The 13708-nt window shown below is 48.1% G+C and overlaps 1 protein-coding gene across 19 annotated transcripts in view; it reads left to right on the forward strand.

The window, feature by feature from the left end:
* The window catches only part of dnaaf1 (dynein axonemal assembly factor 1), a 176868-nt gene extending 164046 nt beyond the window's left edge, over positions 1 to 12822 (forward strand). For 5 of the 19 annotated variants that reach the window (XM_038807177.1, XM_038807178.1, XM_038807172.1 and 2 more), the window contains exons 22-23: positions 384 to 452; positions 11560 to 12816. In XM_038807177.1, coding sequence (XP_038663105.1) covers positions 384 to 452; positions 11560 to 11823 — 333 coding nt within the window. In that variant the 3' untranslated portion in view covers positions 11824 to 12816. Of the gene's footprint in view, positions 1 to 383; positions 453 to 11559 lie in introns of all 19 variants that reach the window. The other 14 variants (XM_038807185.1, XM_038807189.1, XM_038807183.1 and 11 more) reach the window with 7 other exon arrangements.
* Positions 12823 to 13708: the final 886 nt, after the last annotated feature.

Genomic DNA, 13708 nt, shown 5'->3' on the forward strand with positions numbered 1-13708 from the left:
TTGTGTTGCCCTATTATATATTTTCTTTTCATGTACTAAATGATCTGTTTGAGCCGCACGCAGAAAAATACTTCTCACTGTACCTCGGTACACATGACAATAAACAAATCCAATCCAAACCTGTTCAGATCAGGTCTATTATTCTAATTGCCATTCATAGTTGTCAGGGAGTCAAAATACTTTGCGGAAATAAGAGCATTGTGTGAATGGTGATGAAATGGTATACTGTCCCACTTTTTAATTGTAATCTGTGTGTGTCAGGTGATGTTACATCCATTTCAAAATGTTTGCATTCCTTGTATGATTTTAAGCAGATTATCTGTCTGTATCTAGATTCACATATAGGTATGCTGTTTTAATAGACTCCAGTTTCTTCTTTTCAGGATCTACCTGACTTGGAAGATATAGATATGAGTGACTCATCAGAACCTGAACAGACCTCGAGCTGCAAGGTAAACCACTGAGTTGTCTCCATTCAAATTTTTTTAATCATTATATTTAGACCGAGCTTGTTATATTGTTAGGCCGTTTGCCTGTCCACCTGCCAAATAGGAACATAAGAACTAGGAGCAGGAGTAATTGAATACATACTTTGGTTCTGTCTTCACACATGAGGACACAAATCAGATCCTAGAAATGTTGGAGAATGAAAGGTTTAACATAAGAACTAGGAGTAGGCTATCTGGCCCCTCGAGCCTGCTCTGCCATTTAATGAGATCATGGCTGATCTTTTGTGGACTCAGCTCCACTTTCCGATCCGAACACCATGACCCTTAATCCCTTTATTCTTCAAAAAATTATCTATCTTTATCTTAAAAACATTTAATGAAGGAGCCTCAACTGCCTCACTGGGCAAGGAATTCCATAGATTCACAACCCGTTGGGTGAAGAAGTTCCTCCTAAACTCAGTCCTAAATCTACTTCCCCTTATTTTGAGGCTATGCCCACTAGTTCTGCTTTCACCCACCAGTGGAAACAACCTGCCCGCATCTATCCTATCTATTCCTTTCATAATTTTATATGTTTCTATAAGATCCCCCCTCATCCTTCTAAATTCCAACGAGTATAGTCCTAATCTACTCAACCTCTCCTCGTAATCCAACCCCTTCAGATCTGGGATTAACCTAGTGAATCTCCTCTGCACACCCTCCAGCGCCAGTACGCCCTTTCTCAGGTAAGGAGACCAAAACTGAACACAATACTCCAGGTGTGACCTCACTAACACCTTATACAATTGCAGCATAACCTCCCTAGTCTTAAATTCCATCCCTCTAGCAATGAAGGACAAAATTCTCTTCGCCTTCTTAATCACCTGTTGCACTTGTAAACCAACTTTTTGTGACTCATGCACTAGCACACCCAGGTCTCCCTGCACATGCTTTATGCTTTAATATTTTGCCATTTAAATACAGTAAGAAGTCTTACAACACCTGGTTAAAGTCCAACATGTTTGTTTAAACACTAGCTTTCGGAGCACTGCTCCTTCCTCAGGTGATGCATTCCATCTCCTTAGTGATAACAATCATCTCAAGGTCCTGCAGCCGCTCCGAGACATCCATGAAAGACTATTGGGCAAAATTGCTAATTTGCTATTGATGGCAGTGAACGTAAGACTCGCACAGTGCTCCTGTGCCGCTGCAGATGCCTGCAGATATAGAATGTCAAATTAAGTAACCTAAATTTTAGCAGAATGCTCTTAGCGTAAATTCAGCGTAAATGTGGGCCATCAGCAGCAGCACAATCTGTGCACAATCTGTAACCTCATGGCCCGGCATATTCCCCACTCTACCATTACCACCAATCCAGGGGTTCAACCCTGGATCAATGAAGAGTGCAGGAGTAGCAACAGGCATACCATAAAATGAGCTGTCAACCTGGTGAAGCTACAACACAGGACTACTTGCATGCCAAACAACGTAAGCCCCTCATTCTTGATACACTTAGCCTCAACCCCTACCATGGACACCCCATTCTCCTCCAAAAATCGTCGAAGTGACCCCCCCACGCTCTCTCTCTCTCTCTCTCTTCCCCCACCCCGCTGACAGTACCACCTACGACAACAAGGAGGCAGGTGCTGTCGAGAAGACCTTCCTCACAAACTCCCACATCTACCTGAAACTTACGCTCCACGGCAACCCAAACCTCTCGCTCAGTTCCTCCAAGCTCGCAAACTGCTCTCCCGCAAACCGATTCCTCATCTCCTTAATATCCTTCTCTTCCCATCCCTGGAACCTCGGGGTACTTCCGGTGGTGCATGAGGGAGGAAGTCGCACGTTGGGTGGCTCCTGCACGAGGCTTGATTTTTTTTAGAATTTAGTGCCCAGTGCCAGGGGCAATCTTGCATTATAAAAGTGCAGGAAAACATAAGGAAGGAGGAAGATGACAAAAAACAAAAAGAAAGCCGCCGTGAAGAAGGTTCACGGTCGATCAAAAGGGTCAGCACGGCAACCGGAAAGAGGTTGGAGGCTAGGTCGCTGGGTGATGGCAGCATGAAGGTGCTGGTGGAGGAGGCGATTGCCCCGGTGAAGCTGTCGAAGACATCGACCGAGGTGCGGGAGCAGAATGAGAAACCGAAGGGAGTGGAGGAGGCCTTGTTACAACACAGCGATTAGCTCATTTCAATGGGTGAGGAGCTGCAGAGGGTGGTGGAGGCCAACAAATGTCTGCGAACCAAGGTGATGGACCTGGAAAACAGAGGTAGGCGGCAAAATCGAAGGATCGTGGGCCTGCCCGAAGAGGTGGAGGGCCCGAGCCCGACGGAGTACTTTGCCAAGATGTTGGCGAATGAGCCACCAAGAGCGGTGATTATTAGTTTCCATAGGTACCAAGTGAAGAAGGTCCTGAGTTGGACAAAGCAGGAGGTGCAGTGGGTTTGAGCTGGTATACGTATATACCAGGACTTTTCTATGGAGGCCGGCGATCTTCGGACAAGTGAAGACGGTACTGTATAACAGCGGTGTGCGGTTCGACGTAGTGTACCCAGCTAAGTTGTGGGTGATTTACAACTACAAAGACTTATTTTGTGACGGTGGAAGCGACGGAGGCATTTGTGAAGGCAGAAGGACTGGGGCAGAAGTGAGGAATGGGACTGAGGATTGGTCTTGGACTGAGGGTAGTGGGAGTGCAAGATTGTATATAGTTCAATTTTTCATTTAATATGATATGTGTTAGATGGGGTGAAGTTGCCCATTTGGGTGAGGTAGGAGTTGGGATTTTTTGCAATGACGGTTTTCTGGGGTTTGTGTGTTTGCATTGGGTTTGTTTGTTTGAAGGGGATTTCTTTGTTTTCCTGGGGCCAGGTGAGGGGGAAGGGTATTGGAGGGGAATGGGGCCTGGGCAGGTGCCTCCACATAAGCAAGCTCAAATTGGCTAGTGAACAGGAATGTGCTGGGGGGTGGGGGGGAGGGGCTGCTGTCATTGGAACCTGCTCGAACAGGTTTTGATGGGTCTAGGAGGTGTGAAAAGTGGGAAGAGGGGACTGATACTGTGTGAGGTGTTTTCGAAAGGAAGGGGATGGGGGAATTCTTGGGGGGGGGGGTGGAGTTTGATGGCAACAATAGGACTGGGCAGGCCAAGCCCAGAGGGCAGGGCCCAGAGTTATGATGATGGCGTATAGGAGGGGCGGTGGAGAGTGAGAGACCCCGGTCAGTATAGTTACATGGAATCTGAGGGGTTTGAGGGGGCCAGTGACGAGGTCGAGGGTGTTTGTGCACCTATAAAGCTTGAAGGCCGATGTTGTCATGCTACAGGATACTCATCTGAAGGTGAAAGGTCAGATGAGGCTCAGGAAGGGCTGGGGTGAGCCTAGTACTACTTTCGGGGTTCGACAGTAGGGTGAGGGGGATAGTGGTTTTTTGTTGGTAAGAGAGTGTGGTTCCAGGTGGAGAAGGTGGTGGCGGACCAGGGGATAGATATGTGATAATAACAGGGGCGTTGGGGAGGGAGGTTGGTGGTGTTGGCAAGTGTGTATGGCCCGAACTGGGATGATGCAGGATTTGTGAGGAAGATGTTTGGGGCCATTCCGGACTTGGTTTCGCACAACTTAATAGTGGGAGGGGATTGGAATTTGGTGCAAGAGCCAAGTTTGGACAGGTCACAGCCGCACTTGCTTGCCCAGTCAGGGAGGCGAAGGTGCTGACTGGGCTTATGAAGGAAATGGGAGGAGGTTCTTGCACCCGAGGGAGCAGGAGAATGAGTTTTTCTCCTCGGTTCACGAGGTTTATTCGAGGATAGACTTCTTTGTAGTAGGGAAGGCGCTGTTGGCTGGGGTTAGGGGGATCAGAGTATTCAGCGATAGCGATTTTGGATCATGCGCCGCATTGGGTGGACATGGTCCTGGAGAATAGGGTAGCGCAGAGACCTGGGTGGAGAATGGATATGGGTCTGCTGGGGCACTGAAGATTTTGTGAGAAGATTGGGAAGGTGATTGAGGAGTACATGTACTTTAACTGTACCGGGGAAGTATCACAGGCAGTGGTATAATAGGCCCTCAAGACGTTAGTGAGGGAGGAGGTTATATCGTTTAAGGCCAAGGTGAATAAAGAGGAGATGGAAGAGCATCACAGGCTGATAGATGAGATTTTGGAGTTGGACAGGATGTAGATCTGGCACTTTTGGTCAGAAGGAGGGAGCTACAGGCTAGCTTTGATCGGTTGTCCACGGGGAAGGCGGCGCATCAACGGAGGACGACAAAACGATTTTTGAGTATCGGGTGAAGGCATGCTGGCAGGCCATCTTCGGAGGCTGATGGTTGACTGCTAACGGATGCAGTATTTTTGCCTGCCGGTCATAGTGCTGCTTTTGTACCTGACGTTGGTGACGCATCTTGTCCAGGACTGGCGAGTGATCGGGATTGGCGAAGTGTAATGCCGGTAGCGTTGTCCGCACATCTCTATTGAAGAGCATTTGAGCCGGTGATAGCCCAGAACTCAAAGGCGACGAAAGGTATGACAAGAGGGCCAAGTGTATGTCGGACTTTGAGTCAGCAGCCTTGCTGATTAATTGTTTAATAATGTGGACACCTTTCTCCACCCTGCCATTCGATTGAGGAAAGTGTGGACTCGACGTCACATGCTTGAAATTGTACTGTGTTGCGAATTCCAACCACTCCCAGCTGGCAAAGCAAGGACTATTGTCGGACATGACCGTCTGTGGGATGCCATGCCTGGAGAAGGTTTCTTTGCAGGCCTTGATGACTGACGCCGCTGTGAGATCCGGGAGTTTCAGTACCTCTGGAAAGTTGGAGTAGTAATCGATGAGCAGAACATAGTTTCAGGCCAAGGAGTGAAACAAGTCTATGCCAACTTTGTCTCACGGTGACGTGGCCATCTCATGCTGCTGCAGTGGCTCCTTGCATTGTGCCGGTCGATGTCTTTGACACGTGTCACATGTGAGCCCCATGTTCGTTATGTCCTCGTTTATCCCAAGCCAATAAATGGATTGTCGTGCTCTCCTTTTGCACTTTTCGGCACCAAGGTGCCCCTCGTGAATCCTGCGGAGCATGTCCGCCCGGAGCGCCAGTGGGATGACGATTCTGTCATTCCGCAGTATGGTGCCATCCACCATGGACAGTTCAGTTTGGACGTTTTGGAACTGTGGGCACCGCCCTCTTGGCCAGCCATGCTGAAAGTTGTGCATGACTTGAAGGAGGGTGGCATCTTCCCGTGACGCCTGACGAATTTGCTGCACCTCTCGTCCGTTGCTGGGAGTGTCTCCTTGCACCACTGTGCATGAGCTTCCACATCATTAATGGAAGCCGGAGGCGGATTGACAGCGTCAATGGCTCGGATAAGGTGTCAGCTATTATTAGGTCCTTACCAGGGGTGTAGACCAGCGTGAAGTCGTTCCTCCGCAACTTCATCATCATGCGTTGTAGGCGCGGTGTCATATCATTGAGATCTTTGTTGATGATGTTTACCAGTGGCCTATGATCAGTTTCCACGAGAAACGTGGGGAGACCGTACACATAGTGGCGGAATTTGGTCACGCCTGTGATCAACCCCAGGCACTCCTCCTCTATCTGTGCGTACCTGCACTCTGTGGCGGTCATCGCTCGTGAAGCGTAGGCCACTGGGACCCAGTCAGACTGGTCCTTCTGTTACAGTAGCACCGCACCAATTCCATGTTGACTGGCATCGGTGGAGATCTTTGTAGGTTTTGCCGGGTCAAAAAATGCCAGCGTTGTAGCTGCCATCAATTGGTGTCTCAGATCATCCCATTCACCTTGCTGATGTTGGGTCCAGGCAAACTCCGTGTCCTTCCTTATCACTTTCCTTAACGCCGTCGTCCGTGCTGCTAGGTTCGGTATGAACTTGCCTAGGAAGTTGATGAATCCCAGAAACCTGAGCACCGCTTTCTTGTCATGTGGCCGCTGCATGCTCTGAATTGCTGCGATCTTCTCAGCGTCCGGCTTCACCCCGTGCTCTGACATTGTGTCACCCAGGAAGGTCATAGAGGAACGTGCAAAGCTGCACTTGGCCTGGTTGAGCTTCAGCCCAAAGTCGTGGATTCTTTGGAAGACTTGCTTCACCCTCGCAATATGGTCTTCCTCTGTCGTTGACCATATTGTGATGTCATCAACATAGACACGGACGCCTTCAATGCCTTCTGTCATCTGCTCCATTATTCGGTGAAATATTTCGGATGCAGATATAATCCCGAAGGGCATCCGATTATAACAGTACCGTCCAAAAGGCGTGTTGAAGGTACACAGCAGTCGGCTGGAATCATCGAGCTGCATTTGCCAGAAGCCCTGTGAGGCATCATGTTTGGTAAATATGCGAGCTTGTGCCATTTCGCCCGTTTCGAAATGGCACAATCCTCTCGCTTGGGGATAGGGTAGTGTTCCCTGCGAATGTTCTTGTTCAAATCCTTGGGATCTAAACAGATTCTAACTTCACCAGACGGCTTCTTGACACACACCAACGAGCTGACCCAGTCAGTCGGATGTGTGACTTGTGATATAATGCCTTGAGATTGGAGGCGTTGGAGTTCTGCTTTTAGCTTGTCCCGCAACAGAGCTGATACCCTCCTTGGCGCATGAATGACCGGTATTGCATCCTCTTTGAGCAGGATTTTGTATTTGTAGGGTAACGTATCCATGCCAGAGAAGACGTCGGGATACTCGCTGAGAAGCAGCTTGCGCAGGTCAAGAAGGCACAGCCTGAGTGAGTGAGGCACATCCAGAGTGGGAATTGCAACTTGGTAATTTGGTGCAGTGAGGTAATTCGGTGCAGAGTGAGATAAGGTTATTTTTCGGAGGAGAAACCTCTAAGGGTCTACCTCTCCCATTTCCACCATTAGCCCAGCTAACACCTTCGCCCCCCTGATGGGACCAGCGAGCACGGCCGTGATCTGTCCAACCTTGGCTCCTGCACCAAGTTCCGGTCCTCCCCCCCCCACTATCAGTTCGTGTGTGTCCAAGTCGGGGATGGCCCCAAACATCATCATCACGAATCCCACATCGTCCCAATTGGGGCCATATACACTTAACAGAGCCACTAGCTCCGCTCCAGCGCCCCTGTCACAATCATCTACCCCCCGATCTGCTACCACCTTCTCCACCTGGAAGCGCACCCTTTTGCTGACCAACACCGCGACCCCTCGAGCCCTTCCGTCAAATCCAGAGTGAAACACTTGGCTAACCCAGCCCTTTTAAGTCTCACCTGGTCCTTCACCCTCAAGTGAGTCTCCTGCAGCATTGCCACATCGGCTATCAAACTTTTAAGATGCGCAAGCACCCTTGACCTCATGACCGGACATCCTAACCCTCACGTTCCACGTGACTAACCTAACTGGGGGTCTCTCACCCCCCCACCCTTCTTATCCACCATCATCATACCACCGGGCCCTGCCCCATAAGCCTGACCCGCCCCTCTCCATTATTAACATCGAACCTCTTCCCCCCCCCCCTCCCAAGAACATTTCCCTTTGAAAAAACATCTCCCAGCATCAGTCCCCCCCCCCCCCCCCCCCCCCCCCCCCCACCCCCCTCGCTCGCCTCGTAGGCCCATTGAAACCTGCTAACCAGGCTCCAATGTCCGCAGCCCTCCTCTCACCTCACCTCCATTCACTAGCTGGCTTTAGTTAGCTAGCGTGGGTGGCTCCCCCCACCAACATGTATCGTCCCATCCCACCCAGTCCCAGAGAAAGACAAAACCAAAACAACAATCCAACCCATACAACCATCAATCCAACCATATAACTTGAACTCTGTCACAATGTGAAGAGAAGTAAATTAAAATACACATTAGTAAAAAGAAAGTTGTAGCATTTATACATTTTCCAGCTGCCCAAACATAGTCCACAGTCTCTCTTCCAGCTCCGCTCCTCACGTCTGTCCCAATCTTTCTGCCCTCACGAACGCCCCAGCCGCCTCCGCTGTCTCAAAATCGCACCCCCTTCTTGTACAGTGCCGCCTTCACTCGCCCGAACGCCGCTCGTCTTTTTGCCAACTCCACCGTCAAATCCTCCCACTGTACCTCGCGCTTCTGCTTTGCCCAGCTTAATACCTTCTCCTTCATGCAGTACTTATGGAAGCAGGTAATCACTGCTCTTAGCGGCTCGTTCACTTTGGGCTTAATGACAGATGATGTCGGTCTAGCTCATACCTGGAGGGATTCTCACCCTCCCCCATCAGCTCCGCCAACTTCTTAGCGAAGTACTCTGTTGGCCTTGGGTCCTCTGTCCCTTCGGGCAAGCCACAATTCTCTAATTGTGCCGCCTTGAACAGTTCTCCAAATCCTCAGAGCTTGCTCGGAGCCCTCTGTTGACCTCCACCACTCTACGCAGCTCGTCCCCCATCGAGGTGAGCTGGTCGCTGTGCTGCGACGCGGCGGCCTCCACTTCCTTCATCTTCTCGGCCAGCTCTCTCACCTCGGCCGATGTCTTTGCCACAGCTACTCTCACCGGGTCGATTGCTTCCTCCACCAATGACTTCAATGCGACCGCCGTCTCCTTCCTCAAAGCCTCCATGTGCCTCACAAACTGCTTTTCTAGCTCCACCGCCATCACCTCGGTCATCTTCTCCACTGTAAGTAGTGTGGCCCCACCATGCGGTCTGGCCTCCGCCATCTTGTCAGCACTTTTGCTCGTCTTCTCATTCAACAGCGAGCCCACGTTCCCTCCCTTCCTTCACGCTACTCTTCGCATCCTTTAGCAGCTTATTGTTTTTCCTTTCTTTTTTCCCCTTTCACCCTTCTGTCCTTCATCAATCTGTTTTTTTTTAAAACAAACAATTTTTCTACCTTCACACAAAAAAAGGGGAGAAAGAAAAAACTTTCACCAAACTTCTTTAAAACTTCTCTCTCTTCTCTTTTACATTCCCCCAGAGTTCCCCTGGGACCGGGCTTCAGCCTTCTTATTACATTCTAGCTCAGAGCCATCCGATGTGGGACATCCCACCTACATCGTGCCCTGGCCTCGGGCCTGCCGCCTCGGCCTATGTTTGGCTCTGCTCCCGCTGCTCTGGCCTTCGAGCGCGTTGGGCCCAGAGCCTCAGCCCCTGCCGCCCGACACCTGCGATGGGTTCCTCGCCGGTTTTCAAACGGCAAGCTACCCGTGTCGGCCCCAAAGGCCGACGGTAGTCTGGGGGTGATCAAAAAATCGGGGAAATCCCCGAAAGCGCCGCGAATCGTGGCCACCGGCGGGAGCTCTGCTTGATGCGGCCGGGCCACCCGCTCGCATACGCCACCGGAAGTCATTCATTGAACAGTTAACAATTCTCCTGCTTGAATTTGATTCTCCTGCTGATCTTGCGATAGTACTCAATCTAACTAACCAGCCTGCTCTAATTCATGCGGGTGGGGTGTGATGCTTCCCGATCTGCCCCTGTCTCTCTCAGTGTTGCCTATAGAAAGAGAAAGAGCATGGTGTGCCCTGTCCTTCCTATATGGGTAGCCCCCTTGTGGTAGTGTCACCTCTGGGTGTGTCTTGACTGCCCATTGGTCGTGTCCTATCTTACTGACCTATTGGTTGAATGTCTGTGTGTCATGTCTCTGGTGCTCCCTCTAGTGTTTATTCAGTCCTGGTGTATCTAATTAACCCATTGTGTGTTTATAGTGATGCATATCACCACAGGGTGTTAGGGTGTAAATTTTAAAGCAGGACCTCAAAGATAGAAATCTCAGGCTGACAACCAATGCCATATGCTCGGAGAGTGAAATACCATCAATCACATCTAAGTTGCACACTTGGTTCTGAGTTTTGCAAGCACAGGCTGGTTGAGCAGGTCAGTACTTGCCTGCTGCAAAAGGCTGAAGGGGTGTGTTGTTTGGTACAATCCACCAGTCATTGGGAGATCCACCCTACATACATGGCATCCACTGTCACTGAATTTCATACACCACATTTTTCATTTGTGTGGCAGGCAAAATGTCTTTTTGGATTGACGGCAGCATCCTGTAAGTGGACGATACCACTTATGCTACAACTGTATGGTAGAATTGTGAAATGGCTAACTTTATCTGTTGCTCAAACGTTTGAGATACCTTAACATTCCAAGGTAGACTGAAATGAACTGCAGAACCAAAAGTGACGGCTTTAGTCCCATTCGTGAGTTTGTGTGACATACAGCGAGCAATGCTCTGATTAAGCCAGCTATTATCCCACAGGATAGCTTTGATGCACCCTATTTCAGCATCAGTCATCGGATCGGGATAACCGATCCTCCTCATGAGTGCAAGGTGAAAAACATTTTCTTTCAGCAATACTCCAGTTCTGTGCTATCAAACAACTATTTAATTTACTGTTATTAAATCTATAGTGTCCTATGATATTGTTTGCTATGAATTCCCTCCGTTATTTTCTGTATGCTGAACATGCAACACACTATCTTTGTATTTAAAATTACTGCTTTTCCTTGATTTTAATTTCACATCTCATACTTTATCTCAGCCTTTCCTTTACTTGTAATTGACTGGTTATGTTTTCCTTTCCTAGTCCTTTTATGTTGCATTCTATTTTTGCTAAATTCTTTTTATTTGTCTATTTGTCATCAATTTATATTATCGCTACAACGTTTTTCTGTTCCTTAATTTTCATTATTTACTATTGCCCTCATTCCCACCACTGGTTCATTAGCTTCCTTCCAGTTCAAATAGAGACCGATTTTCAGCAGAACTGGTACCAGTGGCAATGAGACGAATGAGGTTTAATGGCTGAGTTATAGCCATTGGCCAAAATGGCTATTAAAGACATATTGCCTCATTTAAGAACAAAGAAAATTACAGCACAGGAACTGGCCCTTCAGCCCTCACAGCCTGCACCGATCCAGATCCTTTATCGAAACCTGTCGCCTATTTTCCAAGGATCTACTTCCCTCTGTTCCCCGCCCGTTCATATATCTATGTAGCCTGTCAACAGGTATTTCTGGGAGACACTGATGTTCTGGGGACCAAAAAAGGTTAGGAGGGGTTATTGGGTTACGGGAATAGGGTGGAACTGATGGCTTAAGAGGATTGGTGCAGACTCGATGGGCCGAATGGCCTCCTTCTGCATTGTATGTTCTATGTTTTCAAAAGTGTAACACAGGAATGTGAAATATTTCCCCTCTTATTTCAGACTGTCTATCGGCCGAAGATTGAGGTGATTACTGCCGGTAGTGATGATAGTAACTCTGACTTGGAGGATGCAGTTCTCATAGAGGAGGTCACTGAGGAAACAGATGAAGAAAGGTCAGCAGAGCAAAAGGGGTATGTTTGTGGAGGCGAGTCTGGCCAGGAGAAATCAAGTGCAGCTTCAGAAGAGGAGCCTGCAACACAACGATCAGGAAGCTTGTTAACGAGTGAGAGAAATACAGAGATATTAATGCTTGAATGGGAATAACAGCAAGACTCCACATGCGACAGCTGAGAGCGACCAGCCTACAAGGATACTGATTGAAGAAATCTCCAGTCAATCTGTCACTGATTGCGCAAAAGGAGTTAAACCACCATCTCAAGGTAAAGGTACTGGGAGCAGATACTGGGATATATACCCAGGGTAATGAACTGAGACGAGATACTGGGAAATATCCCTGGGATTATGAACTGAGAGTAGATATTGGGAAATATGCCAAGGGAATGAACTTGGAGCAGACACCGGGAAATATCCCCAGGGTTAATGAACTGAGAGCAGAGACTGGGAAATATCCCTGGGGTTTAAAAACTGAGAGAAGTTACTGGGAAATATTCCCAGGGAATTGAACTGTTAGCAGATACTCGGATGTATCCTCTGGAATAATGAACTGAGAGCGGATACTGGGAAATATACCCGGATTAATGAACTGAGAACAAATACTGCGAAATATCCACTGGGATATGAACTGAGAACTGATACCGAGAAATATTTCCAATGGTAATGAACTGAGAGCAGATACTGGGAACTATCCCTGTGGGTAATGAACAGAAGGTGCATGGGAATACTCATTCCTCTCATTTTCTCTCCAAACTATAGGAACATAGGAATAACGAGCATAGTAGGTAATTCAACCCTTTGAGCCTGCTCCGCCATTCAATCAGCTCATAGCTGACCTCTTCCTGGTTCTAATCCACCCTCCCTACCTGTTCCCCATATCCCTTAAACCCATTTTATAAAATCAGAAATGTATCTATCTCCTTCCTGAAACCATTTAAGGACTCAGACTCCACCGTACATGGGGCAAGTGAGTTCCACAAATTCACCACCCTGTGCGAGAAGTGCTTCCTTCTCATCTCCGTTCTAAATCTGCCGACTCTCAACCTATATCTGTGACCTCTCATTCTAGATTGCTCCACAAGGAGGAATATTTGGTTATATTTACTTTATCAATCCCTTTTAGTATTTTATATACTTCGATGAGATCCTCTTTCAATCTTCTAAACTCCAGCAAGTGTAAGCCCAAATGCTTTAATCTCTCCTCGTACGTCAACCCTTTCATCCCCAGAATCAATCTGGTGAACCTCCTCTGAACTGCCTCCAATGCCACCAAATCCTTCCTCAAAGAAGGAGACCAAAACTAGTCACAATACTCCAGATGTGGTCTCACCACACCCTATACAATTGCAACAACACTCCCCTACTCTCATACTCCAGCCCTTTTGCACTAAACGCTAACATTCCATCTGCCTTTTTAATTGCATGTTGTACCTGCATACAGACTTTCTGCGATTCATGAACAAAAGGCACCCAGATCCCTCTGCCCAAATGCATTTTGAATCTGCTTTCCATTTGGATAATAATTTGCCTTTCAATTTTGTTTTGTCCAAATTGGATAACCTCACACTTACCTACATTAAACTCCATCTTCCAAATTTTGGCCTAATCTCTTGGCCTATCTATATCCATCAATAAAATCTTTATCTCCTCTCCAGTGTCTGCTTTCCCACCTATTTTAATATGATCCCCAAATGTTGCTATGTTACACTCCTGTCCCTGCTTGCAGATCATTTTATATAGATTGGAAACAGTTGAAGTCGGAGGACTGACCCCTGAAGCACCCCACTAGTTACAGTTCACCAGCCAGAAAAGGACCCATTTGTCCCAACCGTGCTTTCCCGTACCAGCCTCGCCGGACAGGCGCCGGAATGTGGCGACTAGGGCTTTTCACAGTAACTTCATTGAAGCCTACTCGTGACCATAAGCGATTTTCATTTCATTTCATTTTCATTTCAGTCAGTCAACCAATCCTCAATCCAATTTAATACTCTACCCCCAATCCCCTGCAATCTCACCTTCTGGATCAGTTTTTTAT

This window comes from Scyliorhinus canicula, chromosome 9, assembly GCF_902713615.1.
Source record: "Scyliorhinus canicula chromosome 9, sScyCan1.1, whole genome shotgun sequence".
Classification (NCBI taxonomy): Eukaryota; Metazoa; Chordata; class Chondrichthyes; order Carcharhiniformes; family Scyliorhinidae; genus Scyliorhinus; species Scyliorhinus canicula.